Source organism: Thalassophryne amazonica, chromosome 5 (genome assembly GCF_902500255.1).
Source record: "Thalassophryne amazonica chromosome 5, fThaAma1.1, whole genome shotgun sequence".
Classification (NCBI taxonomy): domain Eukaryota; kingdom Metazoa; phylum Chordata; class Actinopteri; order Batrachoidiformes; family Batrachoididae; genus Thalassophryne; species Thalassophryne amazonica.
This window is the reverse complement of record NC_047107.1, coordinates 121,161,355-121,183,123: the sequence shown is the minus strand read 5'-3', so window position 1 is coordinate 121,183,123 and position 21,769 is coordinate 121,161,355. Positions and strand designations below refer to the sequence as shown.

The 21,769-nt window shown below is 41.5% G+C and overlaps 1 protein-coding gene across 1 annotated transcript in view; it reads right to left on the bottom strand.

Moving 5' to 3' along the window:
• LOC117511215 (outer dense fiber protein 2-like) overlaps positions 1-21,769 on the bottom strand; it is a 31,671-nt gene that overhangs the window by 7,647 nt on the left and 2,255 nt on the right. Inside the window, exons 2-12 of the mRNA XM_034171212.1 lie at positions 14,069-14,185; positions 13,779-13,915; positions 10,013-10,142; positions 9,798-9,929; positions 4,976-5,050; positions 4,822-4,893; positions 4,569-4,685; positions 3,336-3,512; positions 3,147-3,256; positions 2,899-3,022; positions 1,949-2,059 (exon numbers count right to left, since the gene is read on the bottom strand). Of these exons, the coding sequence (XP_034027103.1) occupies positions 1,949-2,059; positions 2,899-3,022; positions 3,147-3,256; positions 3,336-3,512; positions 4,569-4,685; positions 4,822-4,893; positions 4,976-5,050; positions 9,798-9,929; positions 10,013-10,142; positions 13,779-13,915; positions 14,069-14,185 (1,302 nt within the window). The remainder of the gene's footprint in view (positions 1-1,948; positions 2,060-2,898; positions 3,023-3,146; positions 3,257-3,335; positions 3,513-4,568; positions 4,686-4,821; positions 4,894-4,975; positions 5,051-9,797; positions 9,930-10,012; positions 10,143-13,778; positions 13,916-14,068; positions 14,186-21,769) is intronic.

Here is a 21,769-nt window from a genome sequence, read left to right as displayed (position 1 = left end):
GTCCTGTGCTCGACGCAGAAATTAAGTGGTTTCAGCGTAAGTCAGAGCAATACGACGGTACTCAACGTGACTGGAAGCCACACCTTCACAATACGTTACCCAATGCCAATTTATGATTCCTGCTGTGTTCCATTGTTCCCTAAATATAAATCATGCAGGATTGTTTTTATACCGTGTACACAATGCAGTGAAAACTACATGCTCAAAAAGAGCACAAAAACAAAAAAAAAAAATGCTGCTGATTGCAGCTGCTGCAGCTACTTGCTCTTCTCTCACAAATGTGTTTAAATAAAGTCCATAAAGTCCTGTTCACAGACTGATTGCCAGAGACAGGACATGTCAACATCCAGTAAAAAGTCCAGACATCTCCAGTCCACTCACGGACGATTTGTTTGCGCGAGCACGTGAACAATTAAAAGAAAAAACAAACAAAACAAAAAAAAACAAAACTGTTTGGCTGCGCTCCCCGCTCTCCCCTCAAACTCTCTCATCACTGTGTTAAATAAAGGACAAAAAAGGACATAAGTCCTGCTCACAGACTGATTGCCAGAGACAGGACATGTTCACATCAAGTATAACTCCAGACATCTCTGCATTTACACACGGACGGTTCATTCGCGTGCACGCACATCTCACGGTTAAAGGAGGAAAGATAAACTATAACAGACTCAGAGCGCAGACCTGCAGCTCAGCACAAGAACAAATATAAACTAGAAGAGAAATCAAGAGTGCACAGTCTGGCTGCAGCCAAACTGTGCACTCTGATTTCTCTGTGCAGAGAACCTGCAGGCTGCGTTCTCACCTCCTCTCTCCCCTCTGCCACACGCACCTGAGGCAGACATTCCTGTGTCGTCATGACGCCACAGGAAGCAACTCAAAGCAGCCTCGGTGTGAAAGGGGCTTAAGAGGACCATAGTTGGGGAGTATGGGGGCGAAGCTCGTAGAAGCAGAAGATTTTTGCCATGATTATGCTCCTAGCATATTTACTGAAAATAAAGTGTGATGGACTTAAATGAGATGGTGAGATGCTGAAGAGCTTCACTCATTCATGTCTGCAACATATACATATTAATCACAATGACTAGGCCAAGTTAAGGCTAACTGTACCCATGTTTTAAAAATGGCTAGTCATTTTCAAAGTTTAGTGATGTAAATGTGCACACACTTAGCTCCACAGTGAAGTTTTCCTCTGTTCAGGGGTGACAAGAAGCATTTTAGAGTTCTTCGTGTAATAAGATTAATTAACCCATTAGCTTCTGCTTGGTATCACAGTTTGCATTAAAAATAAATATTGCGGCAATTAAATTAATTTTGCGTTTAAATGGTAAATGGACTGCATATATATATATATATATATATATATATATATATATATATATATAAATGCTTTTCCATCTGCATCAGATGCTCAAAACACTTTACAAATAATGCCTCACCTTCACCCTGATGTGAGGCGCTCACTACACACCGGGAGGCACTAGGGGATTAAGGACCTTGCCCAAGGGCCCTTAGTGATTTTCCAGTCATGCTGGGATTTGAACCAAGCATCCTCTGGTCTTAAGCCCAACACTTTAACCACTAGATCATCACCTACCCTTTTTGTTGCACGAAGTGGTAGAACCATGTTTTAAAATAAATAAATGGGAGTGACGTGCAACTTAGAGCTCTTTTTCCTACTTTATGACACATTTTTGGATAAATGTGACAAATACTCCTTTACAACAGCACAAAACTGCAGCACTCCACTTCATCAATGGATGGCACTGTAGCATGAAACTGTTCTTAAATTGCTTCAGAAATCAAAGAATCTCATGCAGGTGCTTGTACTTTGTCACCTCTTCTTCCACCCCCAGCAACATTTTTAGGTTTATCAGTCTTAAAACCAGCTCAGAAACCTCATCTTTACAAATTTAAAAATGGAGCAACACTGCTGAGACTGTGCCTATACCTTCGCCTTGTATTTATCCACCAGGCTCTCATGTTTTTTAAGTGATGTTTTCAGCCGACGTGCTTCTGACTGCAGATCTCTGAGCATCTCCTCAGATGACATCAGCTGAGCCTGAAAATAACAGAAAGATATCAACATAATGTGCACGATACAGGAGCTCTGGAGAACATACAACTCAGCCAAGTCCAAAAACATATGCTAATAGCATGACAATACTGTTCACCACATTTTCCTTTTTCTCAACATTTAATTTTTCATAATAAAATATCTACAAGAGATGTTTCAACCAGTTTTCAAATTTCTCATACGTAAATGGACTCAAATGATGAAGAGAGGCCAATCTCGCATAAAATAAACCTGATCCAAAATCCACTCACTCCAAAATCAATCAGACAGAAACTGAGTAAATCCAGCTAACAGTCGATCTTATAAACAAATACCACTGACAACATGAACTCAACTGCACCTGGAATGAGTTTAAATTTAATTCTAGTGATAAACTGCAACTACTGAAAAGATGGATTTAAAATAATGTTTGGTACAATCAGTTTGTTCATTTCAAAAAACAAATATTTCTCACCAACAAATGGCTGCCGTTTTTCATACATGGATTACTGTGTTAGCTGGATTACAAAATTTGCAATCTGGCGTGATCCTGGATTTCTCAGTTCTTTTCTTTAAAAAAATAAAAATACCAGATTGGTTGTCATATGCAGAACAGTAAACCTGCTCAGGATGCAAAGAGGTTAGATGAGATAGATATTGTATGACCACGACCAGCAGATCCTGGATCCGCCAATTCATCTTGGATCATTTAAGCAACATACGAGGAACAGGGCTTTAAATTCATTTTGCACATGTTCCTGTTTCTCCTCATTTTGCACATGTTCCTGTTTAAGACACCAGCAGCTGTCTCTGGCAACCCTGCACAGGTTTTTGTGTGACGGTACCTTTAGTTTCTGGTTGTCCAGTTTGACAGAGGCATTTTCAGCGCTGAGATGATGCAGCTCCTCTCTCTCAGTTCGAACGTTGTCATCTGCCGAGTGAAGCTGTGAGTTCAGCTCAGTCACCTGACTGTGAAGGCAGCACCAACACAAACCTGATGTTTCTGTACTGTCACTCAACACATTTCCACCACATCGTTGCAGCTTTTCGAATTTGAGCAGTGCCGCCAAGAAGAAAAGAGAAAAAGACTCACATTTTTAGAGCAGACACATCTTCCTGCAGCTGTTTGTTTTCAGCTGCCACTTTACAATGACGAATGCACCAGTCGCCGGATGAGGAGACAGCCTGTGCTAACTGAGAGTCCTTAAAGACAAAAACAAACAGTCACATTATGCAGATTTACTTAAATCACACAAAATCTGCAGGAGGTCTGGATGCTGACCTTTTCCTGAAGTTTTGCACTGAGCTGCCTGACGGACTCCTCAGCCAGCTCCGCCTGCTGAGCCAGCCGGATCAGCTCCTCCTGGTCTCGCCGCTCCTGTTGCTGCTCCGACCTGCGCTGCCGCTCCCGCAGAGCGCGGATCTCCTCCAGCTGCTCGTCATGAATCTGCTGCAGCTTCTGCTCCACAATGCAGAGAGGGTGGACAATGCACATATATACAACTACTTCTTCCAAAGTTCTCCCATAAGTCTTTAATTTCTTCAGCAATGGACATGTGTGAGTCTTCTGTTGCCATCAGTTTAGGACAGAAAAACAGAATGCATCACCTGGACAGCCCTTGATGCAGGTGTGCAAGTGGGCGAAGCTTTGAGCTTGCCACAAACACGTGTTTTGTTCTGAACAACAGCTAATACTTTCTTCAGCCTGACTCGTGGTGAAACAATTAGAAGCATGTCATTCAACATAAATCCCATCGATCCTCCATGTGACTGGAGGATCCTTGGTTCAATCTGTCAGACATAAACCAGGTCCTTAATCCCAGAGTTGTTCTCAGTGTGCGTTGACATCAGTGTGTGAATGGGTGACATCGTTATAAAGCACTTTATTCATCTGCATCAGATGGGAAAGTCTTGTAGAAATTCAGCCCATTTAACAGCTACTTTGATTATCTGTGTGTTATTGGCCTGTTTAAAGTATTAAACATGCACATCTACTATTTTGCCTTGTTTTATATCACTAAACATTGTTTGAGTTTTTAAATGTTGGACAAAACAACAGAGGAGTCAACAATTAATTTACAGTTACTTTTTTGACTATGGATGGCATCTTGGCCATATGGTGTGTTTCTCTGGTCACAGATCCCTCAGTGGCTAGAGAAGGTCATGGACATGCCCACATTTCATCTAGCTGCAACAGGCAGATGGTTACTTTGGAGGGATGGGGATGAACAGGTTGTCTCCCAGGGTGGCTGCCATCCCAAGTTTATGTGTACTTTTACCTAAGTGCTAATGATTTTTATTATTTTTCATTTGTCATAATTCTGTTTTTATTTGTTTTATTTTATTTGTTTTTTGTTTTATTTTATTCTGTTTTATCTGTGATACTGTGTTTGCTGTATCTGATTATACACATTCTCCACTGAATGGAGGTTGAAATAAATAAACAAAAACTTTTCTTGTTTGCCCATTTAGAAACTTGAGAGAGAACCGATTTGTGAATTTGGCATGCACACACCTGAACCTGAGCAGCCAGATGAACTTTCTCAGCTTCTTTTCTGCTCAGCTGAGATTCCAGATGGTTACGGGTGGACTCCAGAACTTTTGAAAGCTCCTCTGTCGTCTTCACGTTGTCCTGCACTGAGGAAGAAAAGCCCTGGATGAGGAGGGTTTATGATTGGGAACAGCTGACTCTTAAACCATTAAAAGATACACAACACAAATCACATCAACAAACTATGTTTTGGGGGTTTTTTTGTTTCATTTTGGACCTTTTCGAAATCCAAATGTTCTGCAAGCGTGGAAGCTTCTCTCTCTTTGTTGGCGAGTTTGGCTAAAAGTCTCTGTGAGAAAACAAACAGCAGGCTGTGATGTGGTGACAGATGAATGAGTGAAAGAAGGGGAAAGCACCTGATTATTACTCACCACATTCTCTGCTTGGCTGCTGGATAATCTCTTCTTTAAGGCCTCTCTCTCCTCCGTCCACACCAGTGAATCTCTCTGTCAGACAACAAAATAAGAACAGCACTCAGAGCGCACATTCTGCTGCCAACAATTGTAATACTCAGCACCTGTGTCACCTGTCTTCTCCAAGCCCCACCAACTTTCATCAAGTCCTGAGTCAATTGTTCCTTTGCATGGAAATATGTCTTACCATACAACCTTAAGATGCTTTATATTTGCTTTATATTCTATTTCTGAGCAACTTTAAGATACAATGTTTTGTTGTAACACAATCAAACAAACTAAAATGAGAAACCACAACGTTAAAAAAAAAAAAAAAGTGGTGTGAATGTATGTGTATAGAAGTGTTTTCCATCACGGCCACATATCTTTGAAGATTTTTATTTATATAAATACTTTATTCATAACTTTTCTCACAGGGACATGAAACCTGAAAACACTTTTATAAATTCAGTCTTACAAACAAAGGAATCTATCATAGAAAGACACACGTGGAGGGATTTTGTTATTTGAATCAATGCAGCAAAAAAAGTTTTTCTTCAGCGCACCAAATTGACATTTTGGACTAGCATACGAAGGAGGAACTGCATGCCATTCGTGAAAAATCGGAGCTGCCTCCAAGGCCTCGTACACGTTTCGCTACAACTATTCGCGCACACCAGCAGCTGGAAGACAGAGACTGCCCTGTGAGAGCCCATTCGACCCATCTTGCGGCAGGTGTCGGTGACACACACAAACATCTAACACCGCTCGCCTGACACTTGGAAAATGTGTGGCCATTCGCGCTGTTAGCACAAAAATAGTGAGCAGACGATCACTTTCGAGCTGGATGTGAAATCTGTCCAAGTGGCCCCATGAGTGTGACGTTGCAAAAAGCAACACACATGGTGCATGTGTCTCGCATGTGTGACCCCCCCCCACACACACACACACATATATATGTGGCGTGAAGGGGAGGAGGGGGGGCAGACTTGCATAAAATGCTTATTATATGTATGTACAGACATGAACACATTCGGGGCCAGACAGCCAGGTCAGAGTGCACAGCACAGTGAGGCGCCTCCCAGCTGCTGACCAGAGACAAATGATGGCTCAGTGCATAGGACATGTCACAGTACAAACACAGAGACCACAGCCAGGACAGGTATATTAATAAGTACTACACTACCTAAAAACACAATTACATAACAAATAACTAAAAAATAATGATCACATAACAGAGAGTGACAAGTCGGTGTGTGTGTGCTGCACTGACAGGGGGTGTCCGCCAACAGCTGCAGCAGTTAAGATCTCTGGTTCCGGACGTACCATATTTTGAAGGACATGAACTTACAACTGTCCACTGTGACAAGTGAGTGTCTGCTTGCTGTCCTCAACGTGGACATACATAAAAACATATATTGCCGTTGTGACGGGCTGCAGTCAGTGAGCGAGCGCATGGCGTGACACTGACAGGATGCCCAGGTGAAACGGACAGTCAGATCATGACACGCAGTGGGCGATCTGAATGTCATGTCACCCACGTGAGTTCTGTTCTACATGACGCGGTGTCTGTCCTGTGGCGCGCCGTCGACAGGACACGCATGTCAGATTGAACACACCAGGCCAGCAGATGTGAACATGATAAGAACAAACTGCTTCATTCATGTCATTTCACGACTGTACGTCTGTAACCATGGGTCATCTACAGAGGAACAGACGGTTTATATTTGCATTGTTGGCTCGATAAGAGGAATTCAATAAAATGCAGTGTTTTTATGGTGTGTGGTTTAATTTTTTTTTTAAATGCATTTACCTCCTTGTTGATTTCAGGCATTTTATGCACCTTTTATAGGACAGCGATGATAGCGCAGTGGTAAAGTTTCAGGCTGACAATCAGAGCTTTTGTAAATTGCAGGTTCAAATACTGGGGGTGGCATGTATTTTTTTTCCTCCACAGCAGCTGCGCAATGTGGTTCCACATGCTCCAGCTGCTCACACTGTGTTCCCGCTGCGATAGTTTCATGCACGCTCACGCATGAATCGATCGATCACGCCTACCCGATGTTGGTTCGATGTTTTCGTGGTTTGCTCATATGAGTTGTTTCGCCATGATTTGCCCTGATTTGTACTATGTGTGAAGGGGCCCTAAAGGACTTTATTCAAACAATATGGATTTACTGAAGACATCAGACATCCAGTCAGCACTCACTAGTGCCAGCTGGATGTCTTATGTCATATGCACCAGGGGCTTCATGTACAAAGTGTGCTTACGCACAAGAACCTGGCGTACATCCATCTCCACGCCCACATTCAGATGTATCAAAAGTGAAATGACCGTGGAAATATATGGTGCGTCACGCAAGATCCTGGCTGGCGTACGCACGTTTCTACAGTGATTGTTTCACTGTGAACATGTAATGGTGATGCTGGAAACTGTTAATAGTGTGAAAACAAGAAGTCAGAGTGATGTGCACATAAGCAACACAGTGATGAGCAATTAACGCACCCACGTGTTTGCAATTATATGGATGGATACAGTGGCGGTTTTTGATACGGCCATGCAGGCCGTCGCCCAGGGTGGCATTTATGGAGGGGCGGCACTGTGGGGACGAGCACTTAAAAAGAAAAAGAAAAAAATCATGTCCACCGCAAAATGGGTTTCTTGTCACTGTGTAGAATTGGCAAATTGGCGCCCTCTGCAGGCAGCTGCAGGCACACCTGCTTGCTGAAGCAATGAGACAGTTCACCTCTGGGTTTCTCTAATGGGAGGGAAAGGTGTGTGGGGGGTGGTTTGTGGGCTAAAATTAGTTAGTTACACCTCGACTTTCTTTCAAATAACACACATCTCATTCATAACATTATAAATAGACGCTTATCATTTTTGCACATTTTTCTGAATTGTGTGATATATCTTGCGCACACGGACAGAATTCAGCTTTATCCTGAGCTGGGCGCAGCCAGAATCTCTCCGTGTGCAGCAGGAAACCATGGACAGCCACTCTCCCGTGCGGTCTTCTCCGCTTTGACTCCGTCCACTTAGGACGCAGCACTTAACCAGAAATCTGCACCACATTTCTCTGCAGATCACGCAGCAAACGACGCAGGCAGCCAGTTTATGAAATAAAAGGCATTTGAAAGCAGACCGACAGGGTGTAAGAACGGGTTTGTATCTGCCCACTGGTGGAAAAAAGCTTGCAGAAAGGACAGCCTGCCTATTTGTAAAGACGGCTTAGAATTTATGCTGTGTTCACATTACTAGCTGAAGTGACTGAATCTGACCCTTTTTTCTGTGCCTGCAAGAGTGTGTTTTTTACAATAATTTTCCAGCAGCTGGCAACTCTTTTTGTTGTCATGTACACTGACAAAATAATAATAATAAAATTTAAAATGAGGCTATTAATTAACTGCTTTATTTAATGGAGAAAAAGAATCACATTTGATTTCATTGGCATGGGAACGCAAGTAAAATTTCAGTTTAGATTTTTGTTTGATCCACAGATGAAGACCAAAAATTGAGAGAAAAAAAAGGCAAACACTACATGATCAAATTTCTGTCAAACCTAAAACTTTTGCAGATTAGTTAATGCTATTAACATGTGTGCAGTTAATAGCTCCGATCACATTCGGGAAACCGGCTCTTGCTGCAAAATGCGCCGTAATGTTGGAATGTACCTGGATGAGAGTCGGATGATTGTGTTTCACACAGCTGAAATGGCTCGGCGCAAGGTTGACTGGCACAGTCCTGACCAATCAGTCAGCTCACGCTGGAATGCCCATGATGCCAAGATGCCCAGCGTGATCAGCACCTGTGTGGGCACAGGCAACCCCTGGCTCCTCGCCGTATTGCGCTTTGGGCCGGCCACAGTTCTGTGTGCAACTCCAGTCACAGTGGCCTTGGTAATCAAAATCGGTTTGTTAGCCAAGTAAATCTTCGTGTTCCTTGAGTACATGCTCATGTCAGATTGCACCATTTGCAAGGTGACTTAACGCAGCCATTGTTAGTGTTATTTTACACATCACTTTGCTTTGCATATGGTTTTATATCCATCTATATAATTACAAATGTGGGTGCGTTAACTGCTCATCACTGTGTGGCTGATGTGCACATCACTCTGATGACTTCTTGTTTTCAAACTATTTACGGTTCCCAGCATCACCTTTACATATCCACAGTGGAACAACAGCTTTAGAAACGTGTGTACACCAGCCAGGATTTTTGCATGATGCACTGCACATTTCTATGGTCATTTCACTTTTGATGCATCTGAAAGTTGGCGTGGAGACGGACGTACACCAGGTTTTTGTGCGTAAACATGCTTTGTACATGAGGCCCCTGGGCACAACGGCAAGTCCTTGGTCTCCAAAGGGTTAACTGTATACTCTAAAAGAATATGAATAAATCATGAAAACAACACATCTTAAGACAAGAACCAAAGGGAAGGATACTGTTTTTTTCCAAATTAAAGATTTTTTTTTTGGCTTCTCCTGTTTTGAACAGATCCAATATGGCTCCACATGTTGAAGTAGTTCCACTGAATCCCTGTCCTGACTTGACTCCACACATACATGGAGACTATAGTACAGGTCGCTTTAACCTGGGGGTCATTTTATTAGGAGGCAATTGCTTCCCAGAGTTTTTCTGATTAACAGATCAAAAATACACAAATTCAACTTACATGGATAAAAAACAAGTCAACAGTTACTTCAGTGAAATGTGTTTTTGATCACAGTAGGAGTGGCTCAGAGATCACTGGTTCCATTGAATGTTAATCGGAGCTCTACAATGCCAAACCTTGCCTACCTCTTGTTCACGCCACTCTCGAAGGAGCTCTCGAAGGCTGCGGTTTGTGTTGTCAAACATCTCTATCTTCTCCAACAGCAACTCTCGCTGCCGTGCAAAAGGAGCTGCATGCAACTTCGGTATCCGTCTGTCCTTAAAAAAAATTTAAATAAAGATGCCATCAGAAGATAAACTTCATTCATCCTGCATCCATCTATATCTGACAACATATTTACCTTTGTGAGACTGCTGATGGATTCCTGCAGTGCTGTCAGCTGATTGGCTACTGCCACGCCGTCGATCTCTGCCTCCACGAGTGCTCTCAGGAGAACGTCCGTCTCTCTGGGTTGAGGTCCAGACTCTGTTCTAAAAACAAAGTTGTTTTTTTCCCTGAATCCTCATTAAAAAAAAAAAAGAAAAACGATATAGCGCACGTGGAAAGTATTTGCAGCACGTCACTTTTTCCACATTTTGTTGTTACAGCCTTATTCCAAAATGAAGCAAATTCATTTTTCCCCTCAAAATTCTCCTCAGAACATGACATAATGACATGAAAAGTTTATAATTTATTAAAAAATTTATTAAATTTATTAATATTATTAATTAATAATTAATATTAATATTATTTTTTATTAAATTTATTAAAAATAAAAAAACTAAAATCACATGTACATAAGTATTCACGCCCTTTGCGCAATACTTTGTTGATGCACCTTTGGCAGCAATTACAGCCTCAAGTCTTCTTGAATATGATGCCACAAGCTTGGTGCACCTATCTTTGGGCAGTTTTGTCTGTTCCTCTTTGCAGCACCTCTCAAGCTCCATCAGGTTGGATGTGGAGCATCGGTGCACAGCCATTTTCAGATCTCTCCAGAGATGTTCAATCAGATTCAGGTCTGGGCTCTGACTGGGCCACTCAAGGACATTCACCGAGTTGTCCTGAAGTCACTCCTTTGATATCTTGGCTGTATGCTTAGGGTCATTGTCCTGGTGTAAAACGAATCATCGCCCCAGTCTGAGGTCAAGAACGATCTGGAGCAGGTTTTCATCCAGGATGTTTCTGTACATTGCTGTATTCATCTTTCCCTCAATCCTGACTAGTCTCCCAGTTCCTGCTGCTGAAAAACATCCCCACAGCATGATGCTGCCACCACCATGCTTCACTGTAGGGATGGTGTCTGTTTCCTGTAAACATGACGCCTGGCATTCACACCATAGAGTTCAAGCTTTGTCTCATCAGACCAGAGAATTTTGTTTCTCATGGTCTGAGAGTCCTTCAGGTGCCTGTTGTCAAACTCCAGGTGGGCTGCCATGTACCTTTTACTAAGGAGTGGCTTCCGTCTGGCCACTCTACCATACAGGCCTGATTGGTGGATTGCTGCAGAGATGGTTGTCCTTCTGGAAGGTTCTCCTCTCTCCACAGAGGAATGCTGAAGCTCTGACAGGGTGACCATCAGGTTCTTGGTCACCTCCCTGACTAAGGCCCTTCTCTTTAAAGCAGCAGAAATGTTTCTGTTCCCTTCCCCAGATTTGTGCCTCGAGACAATCCTGTCTCCGAAGTCTGCAGTCAATTCCTTTGACTTCATGCTTGGTTTGTGCTCTGACGTGCACTGTCAAATATGTAGACAGGTGTGTGCCTTTTCAAATCATGTCCAATCAACTGAATTTACCCCAGGTCTCCAATTACACTGTAGAAAAATCTCAACGATGATCAGTGGAAACAGGATGCACCTGAGCTAAATTTTGAGCTTTGTGGCAAAAGCTGTGGATACTCAAAACCTAAAAATAAAAAAAACACACACACACCATTTCACATTGTCATTATGGGGTATTGTGTGTAGAATGTTGAGGGAAAAAAAGAATTCACTTCATTTTGGAATAAAGGGCCTTTCACACTGCAAGCTTCAGCGAGACGCTTTAACGTCCCCCAATGCATCGTAACGCCAGGCCGATGCGTTTCCAACGCGTCGTGATGTCAGACGCGTCGCTTCAGAAGCGGCAAGGGGGCGGAGATTGCGGCTACGTCACAATCTGGCTGTTTCCACAACCTGAAAAAAGTTCAGTGATCGCCATCTTGAATTTGGGTCGCCTGAACCAAAAAAAAGCTTTAAAAAACAGCAGAACGATTCTCCCATCACCCTGCTGGGAGAAGCTTTTTTCAGCTCCTTTTCGGAGTGACGCAGACCGAGGGAGGACTGACGACTTGGTGGGATATCGATCGAACCACGACAGCGGGCCGACCCTCACGGAGAAGCTGGCCTTCAGGCATCATTCCTGGGCAGACCGAGGCAGGCAGCTGGGGGGATGGCGCAAACCCATTCAGTCCGAAATCCCCCACTTTTTGGATATATGCGAAGTCCCAGTTTGCCCAATGGAGGTTAGTTCTGCAGCTTTATCAAGGTGAGAATAAAATAAAAGTAAAACGTGACGTTTCTGCACTGCTGTGAAGGTTTATTGATCGGCTAACATTAGCTTAGCTTTTTAGCACAGTTGATGTGAGTGAACGCTTTAATTTGTAGATAGTTCAGTCTTTCTTATTTTTACCAAATAAAGCTACAGCTTTTTTCAGACACCACAAAAGCTCAACTTTAAATAACTTGTTTTTTCAGGCGTTTTTTTTTCCATTGTTTTTTTGCAGTTTTTTTTCCCCTTTTTTATATATACACTGTTTAGTGTTTCTTTATATTTAAAGAAATATTTTTATTTGTCCCAATCAGGAACATTTGCTGTGCAGACAACCAAACTTCCATTGATGAGCTGAACACCACGAAGTCCAGTCGAAAGAAAACATCTCTGCTCTTCAAAATACGAGAAAAGTGTCTTCAGCAACACCACCAGAGTTCAAAGCTGCAGAAGAGACCTTCATCTGGTCCCGAGAATCCAGCATAACATCACCTGCTTCTAAATAAAAGGCTCTTTGAACAGAAACTATTTTATTATTTTTTAAAAAGCTGTTTCATTTTATATTCTAACAATGAATGAACAGATCATTAAAAATGTCCATGAATCAAAGTCCAAAGACATTTGCACAAGTAGAAGCTCTCCACTTACTGTGCTCAAATTCATATTTTAGAAATGACTCTGTCCTGATAACAACATTAAAGGCAACTACATATTTTGATGAAATTACAAGTTTCAATGACTATATAAAAAAAACATGAGGTTTATGTCACAGAAATCTTACTTTACAATCACACTGCAGTCATTGTTACATTTCCTGTTGCATTTATAATAAACATTTGTATTTATTTAGTGTCTGTTTTTCTGGTTGAAATGAGATATAAATAATCTACCAGGCTTAAAAAAAAATGTACAGGTTTCCATGTTATTTTATTTGTCTAAAAATAAATGTCAGAGGTTCCTTATGTTAAACAAGAAATTATCTAATCTGAAATAACAGGTGGTTTTAATTTACAGATGAAAGGTTTCTAAAGAACCATTTACTGATTTATTTAGCTAATTTAATTACATGTGTTCTAAACTTTAACAGTAATCAGAAATTCAGAGGTAACAACAAAAAAAATTTCCAAGGATTTTTCTTCAGAAAACTGCTCTATAAATGAGCAGTCCTGTCACACGTTAATGTTTTGTATAGATCAGTGGTTTCTGCACCAATCCATTTTGTAGAGATCAGTGGTTTCTGCCATGAGTCTTCCGTGTTTTGGCCCGACGCGTCGTTCCTATTGGACAACGCGAAGGTACGTCACAGCTCAGAGTGTCAAAAGTTGGATTGGATTGAACTTTGACCGTGTCAGCCTGCCGACAAGCGGCAATGCGCGCTCCCGTCAGAAGCGTCGGTTTAGCTCAGCTTTTGATGAGACGCTTCTGACGCGTCTAAAAAGCAACACGTCTCATTGAAAATAATGCTTTTTAGACCGATTTTTGACGTTTCTGACGCGTTCAGTGTGAAAGGCCCTTAAGGCTGTAACATAAAATATGGAAAAAGTGCTGCAAATACTTTCCGGATGCAGCATATGTATCAAATATTCAGTTCAGAATTACCTTTTCAAACGACTGCTTTCCTCTCCTCTGAGGAGAACACTGAGGGTTTTGGAGACTGCACCCAGCTCTTCATCCTGCTCATCTGTCTCATTCTGGGGGCCAATGCCACTGTCAAAGTGATGCTGCCGTCTGCTGTCCTGCAAAGACAAATATCTTTCATGAATTCTGTTTTAACCTTCTTGAGCTCAAAAATGCAAAAACTGTTCTGTTATAGAGCAGATCCCTGTCAGGACAGCCTCTACTCTTTTCTCTATTTAATGGTGCTGACCAATATCTGATTGTAAAGAGACCTGCCAGTTCTCTGAGCACGCAGTCTTTCGTCTGGACAGTCTTCCTGGAGGAATCCACGGTTTCCTGGCCTTAGCTTTTCCTCCGTCTCCCTTTAGTGGAGTGTCATCTGTCTTTTTCTACATAAAGACAATATCACAGTTAACACTGACTGAAATGTGCACAATATCCTCTTTAGTACTGAAACAAGTGTACAATTTATTGACTCGTCAAGCTGCAGAAAAATAGCCCTTTTGAAAAACAGTAATTATTAAAAGGTTTTTAAAAAAAAAACCTTTATCTTCTGTTCCAGATTTCCCAGTTTAAGGAATTGCTCATTTTCTGTTTTGATTTTAAATTGTTCAACATCAAGCGCAAACTAATTCAAACTAGTGTGTCTGATTACTTAAATTATAATTAAAAGTTTTAAAGCAAACAAGCCATTTTAGTCTGTTTTAAACAGCTCTAAAATAACAGGTGAGACTAATGCATGGGTTGCGTGTGCAGTGTCGGCACAAACCATTTGTAGGATGGGGTGTCAGCGAAAACCATTTTTAACCAGCACGTTGGACATGCAGAAATGAGCTGGGCCCGGAGCTTTTATTTGCAGCTTGTCTTGCTGCTCTGACAAAATAGAAAGATATATCTTGTTGCTTGCTAATTTGAATTATCAATTTAATTTAATTTCAATTTATTAATTTATATAGCGCCATCTCATGACAGAGTCGCCCCAAGGCACTTCACACAATTCATAACAACACAAAGTAATTTAAAATCAAAATTAAAATCAAGAAGGGCACAGTAAAAAGATAAAACACAGTAGAATAAAAAGAAATTACAAGGCAAACATAAAAACAAATTAGATCAATGATAAGACATTCTAAAAAAGTGGGTCTTCAGTCTTGATTTAAAAGTCTCCACTGTGTCAAGACTGCCTAATAACTGCAGGTAGATCATTCCAAAGAGTCGGACCACGGTAGGAGAAGGCTCTATACCCCACAGACTTTTGGTTCACCCTCAGAACAAACAGAAGCCCTGCGCCCTGAAAACGCAAGGGCCGCGCAGGTACGTAGGGCTTAACCAAGTCCGCCAGGTAGGAAGGTCCCAGTCCATGAACAATTTTATAAACCAACAACAAGACTTTAAAATCCGATCTGGGAGAAACCAGAAGCCAATGAAGCCAATATATATAAAAAAGGCAGCCCCCCACCCCCAAGCTGAAAGGTTTTAGCCATGCTCACGTTCCACCGAAGCATTTACTCAAAAACGTCTGAAGGACCTAAACGACATGGTGATATGCTGAATAGCTTCACTCGTCATGTCCATGACATATACTTATTACTAATAATAATGATTTATCCTGTTTAGTGTCAAAATTCTTCACTTACAGGGCTGTACACTTAGCTTTTTCATTTAGGAGCACAGGTGCTCCTAAATGAAAAAATTTAGGAGCACAGATAAAAATTTAGGAGCACTGTGAAATTTCTTGATACAATTTTATTATTAACGCAAAGACACATACTGTACAGAGAGTACCTTTTCCACACACACATGCACATTTTATATGATTCTATTGTTGTATTTATTTAATTGTTTTTTACTTCCTTTTCTATCATTATTTACATCATTGCTTTTGTCCATTTCATTACTTTTTGCTGCGGATTTTTTGTATTATTTTAAACCCTCACACACACATAACATCCCGGTCCCACTTTTTATACTCAGGTCGCCTGCTACGCTTAGCTACATTCAACCAACGGTCCACAGCAGGATGTGGATCAAAATCCTCTAAAGCTGTGATGTGGGAAAGATGTGGGAATGGTTTTCTCTATGGGATATACAGTGGTCCCTCGTTTATCGCAGGAGTTACGTTCTAAAAATAGCCCGCGATAGGCGAAATCCGCGAAGTGGCCAGCGCTATTTTTTACAATTATTATAGACGTTTTAAAGCTGTAAAACCCCTCACTACACACTTTGTACACTTTTCTCAATCAGGCATGAACATTTTCTCACTTTTCTCTCGTGTGTAAACACTCTCAAAGTTCAAACATGAGTAGAAAAATAAGACCAACCTGTTTTCAGGCCCAAACATTTGTTTGAGAAATAAAAATAGAACGTTTTCCTATAAATAATTATGATGGCTTTTAGAACTAACAGATTTAATTTTAACGATCAATGTACGAGTTTGGACACATAAGAAATTATTAATAGTAACTGACCAGTATTTCATAGTTCCTCTGATTGCGCCTCTTCATCCTGGCACCGCTACGCTGTCACGTCTTTTTCCACTAACTCACACCTCGCTGCAGGTGTCTTTTTCCAAGTGAAGAACACAGTTATGGGTAGTTGTTGGTGCTCTTTTTTCTTCTGGGCGAGAAGTTTCTTATAAACAGACACGCAGAACACAATGCGCGTGCTCTCCCTTCGCGGTGTCGCGACCGGCTGCTTGATGAGGCCACGGAACACAATGCACTGTAAAAAAAAAAGCATGCAAAATTGGACTAAAAATATCCACGAAACAGCGAGGCCACGAAAGGTGAACCGCGTTATAGCGAGGGATCACTATTTATTTTAGGAGCAAAATGCGAATGAAAGGGTTGAAATATATTCTCGCACACGTGCGCCCGTTTTATTTTATTTTTTTCCTCGCACAATCAAGTTTTAGGCGCAATATGCGAGCTAAACGCTTGCACTGTACAGCCCTGAATGTTTTACACATAGCCTGCCTGAAACTTTTGCATTTAACACTGTACTAAAGACCCCATGAGTCCTAATGAGCTAAGCAGCTGCATTAATAACCACATTGTTTCTGCTTGACCTTCCATTCCATCTCCTGTACAGTAGAAACTGATTACATTCATTTTCAGCGACAGTTTTCATGGGAAACCTGAAGCTTCACTTTCTGGAGAATGTGTACGTAGCTGTTTGCAGCAACCCCGCCTTTTTCTTAAAGTACCTAAGAGCTCCCCAGAAATGCTGTGCACACACACACATATTCAAAATCCTGCTGTTCAGATTTTTGACTATTGCGTGTGTCTTTGAGGCCTCGAATTAAAAGCATGTTAATCTGCCAATTTCTTGACTTTATTTCCACAAACAGCCTCAGACACTTTGACTTAAAATAATTTTTGCCTCCACACCTGCAAGTAAGTGAAGCGGTGATAGCAGAGAACTGCTTTGACTGGTATGTGTGTATTTGTGGGGGTTTGGGCAAGAATTGTGTGGCAGTGTGCGGGTTAAATGCGCCCAAGTGCCATCAAGTCATGCCGTCCGTCTCTCATCATCCAGCCAGCCGGATCAAGTTTGGATATCGGGTCAGGGAATGATTTGCCATCAGCATCTTTTAAAGGGCAGCGTAATCTGTCGCCTTGCTCTGTTGTGATACAAATCAGTGTGTTTTATCCCACCTGTGCTCATTATTCATTGATCCAAGTCACAGACACATGTACCTATAAGCCTAATAAATGACACAGAACATGCAGTGAAATGGACCAGGCAGTGACTGATTATTTACTAGAGACACCATTCAGCAACCAGATCCATAATTTATTTTATTTTATTCCTCATGAATAATTTATTTCACACTCAGGGAAATGGATGGATGAGATTTATTGTCTTTGTCATTACACGTGCAACAACGAGATTACGTCCACACTCACATTTCCACAGACAAGATACAGCAATTAATCCACAAGTATTACTTGTTTACCGTAATAATGGCACACATCAGAATTAAGACAACACATATGCATTTGACACTGTTTATATGCATTAAACTTGAAACAGTCCGTTTTCCAAATTGAGGCAATGTGAGTGTGTGGTAGCCGCAGGAGGGGAGGTAGGAGGGAAAGTGGAGCACGCTTCAGTCTTTGTCCATGTGTGAGTCTGTCTGTCCTTGTGTACTGGAGTGAGAGAGATAGAGGCAGCCAATCTTCCCAAGGCCGTAGAAATTCTTCTGGAGGAAAAACAATGGGCATTTTATCCTTGAGAGGCTAATAAGCCTGCCGGGTTTGTGGTTGAGCAGTGAAAAACACTTTTCCAGCTTCACATGAATAAACCAGATCCCAATTATGAAAAATTCCCCGGCCTCTGAAATCTTCACCTTCTCCTGCAAGGTGCACATTTGCTCTGAGATGTTATCCACTTAGCGTCTGAGTTCAAAGGTCAACGCAGTCTGAGAATGCATCGCCTTACCCAACTCATTAATCGTGACGGACAAGTGAGGGGTCATGGTTTTGGCGGCAGCCGTCTTGCCAATCATCCGGTAAGTCAGGGCAGCACATAAGCCAATAAGTACCGGCCCTCCTACTATGAAACCAAATATGAATAAATCCTCAGTGTCCTCCACAGAGGAAAGGTAAAAAGCATGCAACCCGCCTCATCTCCCAGGTGTCGAGAACATAGCCCGCAGGGTAAGTTCCATCTGGGCACGCATGGTCCCCCAGCCCTGATCGTATTGTAGAAAAAATGGTGTCAATAGCGTTCAGAGACCAGCTGATCAATTCCATGATTAATCTAATATAGTTAAAGAATTCACAGCCTGGTGAAGTTGGGACTTTGAAGAGATAGAGGAGGAGATGCGACCGCCCTCGCCGGAGTCCCAAGCAAAATACAAACAAGTGCATGAGATTTATAAAGCGCAATGCGAAACAGTGATCAGCTGATTCTATGTTTACAAATAGACACTGCCTGGGTCCGCAGTGGGTCGATTCGGGCAAAACCTGAATTTCAAGTTCCTGTGCAGCATAAGCTTCAGTTTTTCTTCATTGGACACTAATACCATGTTTTCACAAAAAATCTTTCAAGGAATCAACACTCCAACGGGAAAAATAATACGAGCGGAGTGCCGTGCAGCAGCGCGAGGCTCGCTCTATGGTAGACGAAGGCACAAACCGGAAATGGCACAAAAAATCTCTGTAGTGGGGGAAAAAGCCACAAACCATTGCTGTAAAAAGCCACAAACCGACGGTAGACAAAGGCACAAACCGGGAATGGCACAAAAAAATCTCCACAGTGGCGAAAAAGCCACAAACCATTGTCAGAAAAAGCCAAAAACCGACAGTAGACAAAGGCACAAACCGGGAATGGCACAAAAAATCTCCACAGTGGGGAAAAAGCCACAAACCGGTGTCAGAAAAAGCTGCAAAAAGCAACAAACCGATGGTAGACATAGACATTCTAAAGAAGAGTAGACGCCGCACTGGTTGCTGAGGTGAAAGAAATGCGGCCGCAATCGTGGCGCAGCCATCGTAGTGATTCTATCACAAGGCACAGTGAAGGTTTGATTTGATTTGAAAATTTGATATAATCTCATTTTCTTTTTTAATCTTTCTTGCACATTATGTGTGAAATACCAAGTATTCCAATACTTTTGGAGGGCACTGTATCCTAAGCTTATTATGAGTGCAAAGTGAGTGTGGTATTATTACTGTTTTGTTTAAGAATGTTTAATTTTCACTGTTCCTGCACGTTTTTAAATATGATAATTTAGTCATATTGTAGGCAAAAAAGAAAAATGCTTATAAAGGTGTGGGGTCTGGGGAGGCGGAGCTCCCCCAGAAGCTGAAAGGCATATATACAGGCCCGGATCTAGACCGGTTTGGACCGATGCAGTTGCATCGGTCAAATTTTTTTACACATCGTTCATCATAGGTTAAAAAAAAAAAAAATCTTGAATAATCCCGAATAGCGCCGAACGTGTCCCCGTGGTGAACACAGCTTTTCGGTGGTTTTCATGTCAACCTATAGTCCGTAAATTATATGGATTTTTCCAAGTTTCAGAGTCAATACTGATGTACAAATAAAGTTGGATATTCAGGGTTTGGTCTGCAACGGGTCTGTAAATCAACCGTTTCTGCAGCGCGACTCCACTTTGAAGCCGTGAACCATTGATGCAATGATTCGATTCAATGGCTCATGGCTCTTTGATTCACGGCTCTTCAGAAGAGGTAAGTCCGCTTCTTAACCCCTCTCAAAGCTATTAAAATATCATGAGTCACTTTTGTGTGGATTAAAGTCACTAACTGGGACTCTTGTCTTGTTGCAGTCAAGAAACGAAACGCTCCACACACTGCACGGCCGAGACAGAGTCAGGTGTCGTGCCAAAGTACTTATCCCCGTCAGAATTTGTATCCCCTGGCGTGGGAGCGCGCACTGACTCAGTGCAGCGCTTCCAGACGCTCTTCAGCTCTTTAAACAATCTCCTCCTGCTCCCAGACAAAAATAACAGCATGTTGGTTGTTCAATACATGACATTAAAAAATAAGTTTCATAATCTTTTGATGACTTTTAATGCATGTGTGTCTTCACGTCGATTACACGCACAGACACAGAAACGGTGTCCAACATAAAAAAAACGCTGTAAGATGTGTTTTTTTAAAAAAGAAAACGCTATAATCCATTTATATATGTTAAAAAAAAACACGCTGTAAGATGTTTATGATCGCACCACCGTCAAGATAATCCAATGATTTTCACTCTTTCTTCAGTTCAGTTAGTTTATTTGAAATTAAAATATGAACAATTATAAACTGTACACTCTTGTACTTGTCTGTGAATTGTTCTGTTTTAAATAGAAGATAAGCAGACAAACATGATGTGGGTGATGGTTGTTTTGGTTTACAAGAAATAAAATTCAGCTTTTACACTGTAAAAAAAAATCTAGTTGTTTTTACAGAAAAATTCTGTCAGCTGTGGTTTCCAGGGGAATTCTGTCAAAATTACAGTGTTTGCACATACATATTTAGGTAAATTTTACAGTTTAAACCTGTAATTAAAAAATATTAATGGTCTTTTTCATGTTGAATTGGCATGGCCTGCTGATACTACACCTTTTTTTTTTTTTGGTAAAATTTACAAATATACTAAGTCCCTTTGGCTGCTCCCATGATTTTATTCAGGGTCACCACAGCAGATGCAAGGAGGGTCTGCATGTTGATTTGGCACAAGCTGTATACCAGATGACCTTCCTGCTGCAACGTCATGTTGCAGTGAAATGTGGCAGGGGTGGGGTTCGAACCAGGAACCTTTGTTACTAAAACCAAGTGCACTAAACACTTGGCCACCACCCCTGATATCTGTCTGTATCTTATAGATTAATAAGCACAGCAGCTTTGTGGTTTGCGCATGTTGCTTCAGAGCAAGAAGGTCATTGCTTCGATTCCCACCTGTGGCCTTTCTGTGTGAAGTTTGCATGTTCTCCCCATGTTTGTGTGGGTTTCCTTCAAGTGCTCCGATTTCCTCCCACATTTAAAGACATGCAAGTTTGGTGAATTGGAAACTTTATACATTTTCAGGTCTCCCTTGCAAAAGAGATCTTGATCTCAGTGGGACTAACCTGGTTAAATAAAGGTTAAACCCTACCATCAGATATTTCAACTTCATATATACCTTAGCTCATCCACAATTCCTACAGTAAAATTCAGGAAGTTTTGTTCACTGCAACATGACGTTGCAGCAGGAAGGACATCTGGTATACAGCTTGTGCCAAATCAACATGCAGACGCTCCTTGCATCTGCTGTGGTGACCCTGAGTGAAATCATGGGAGCAGCCAAAGGGACTTAGTATATTTGTAAATTTTACAAAAAAAAAAAAGGTGTAATATCAGCATGGCCATGCCAATTCAACATGAAAAAGGCCATTAATGTTTTTAATTACAGGTTTAAACTGTAAAATTGACTTAAATATGTATGTGCAAACCATTTACATAATAATTGTAATTTTG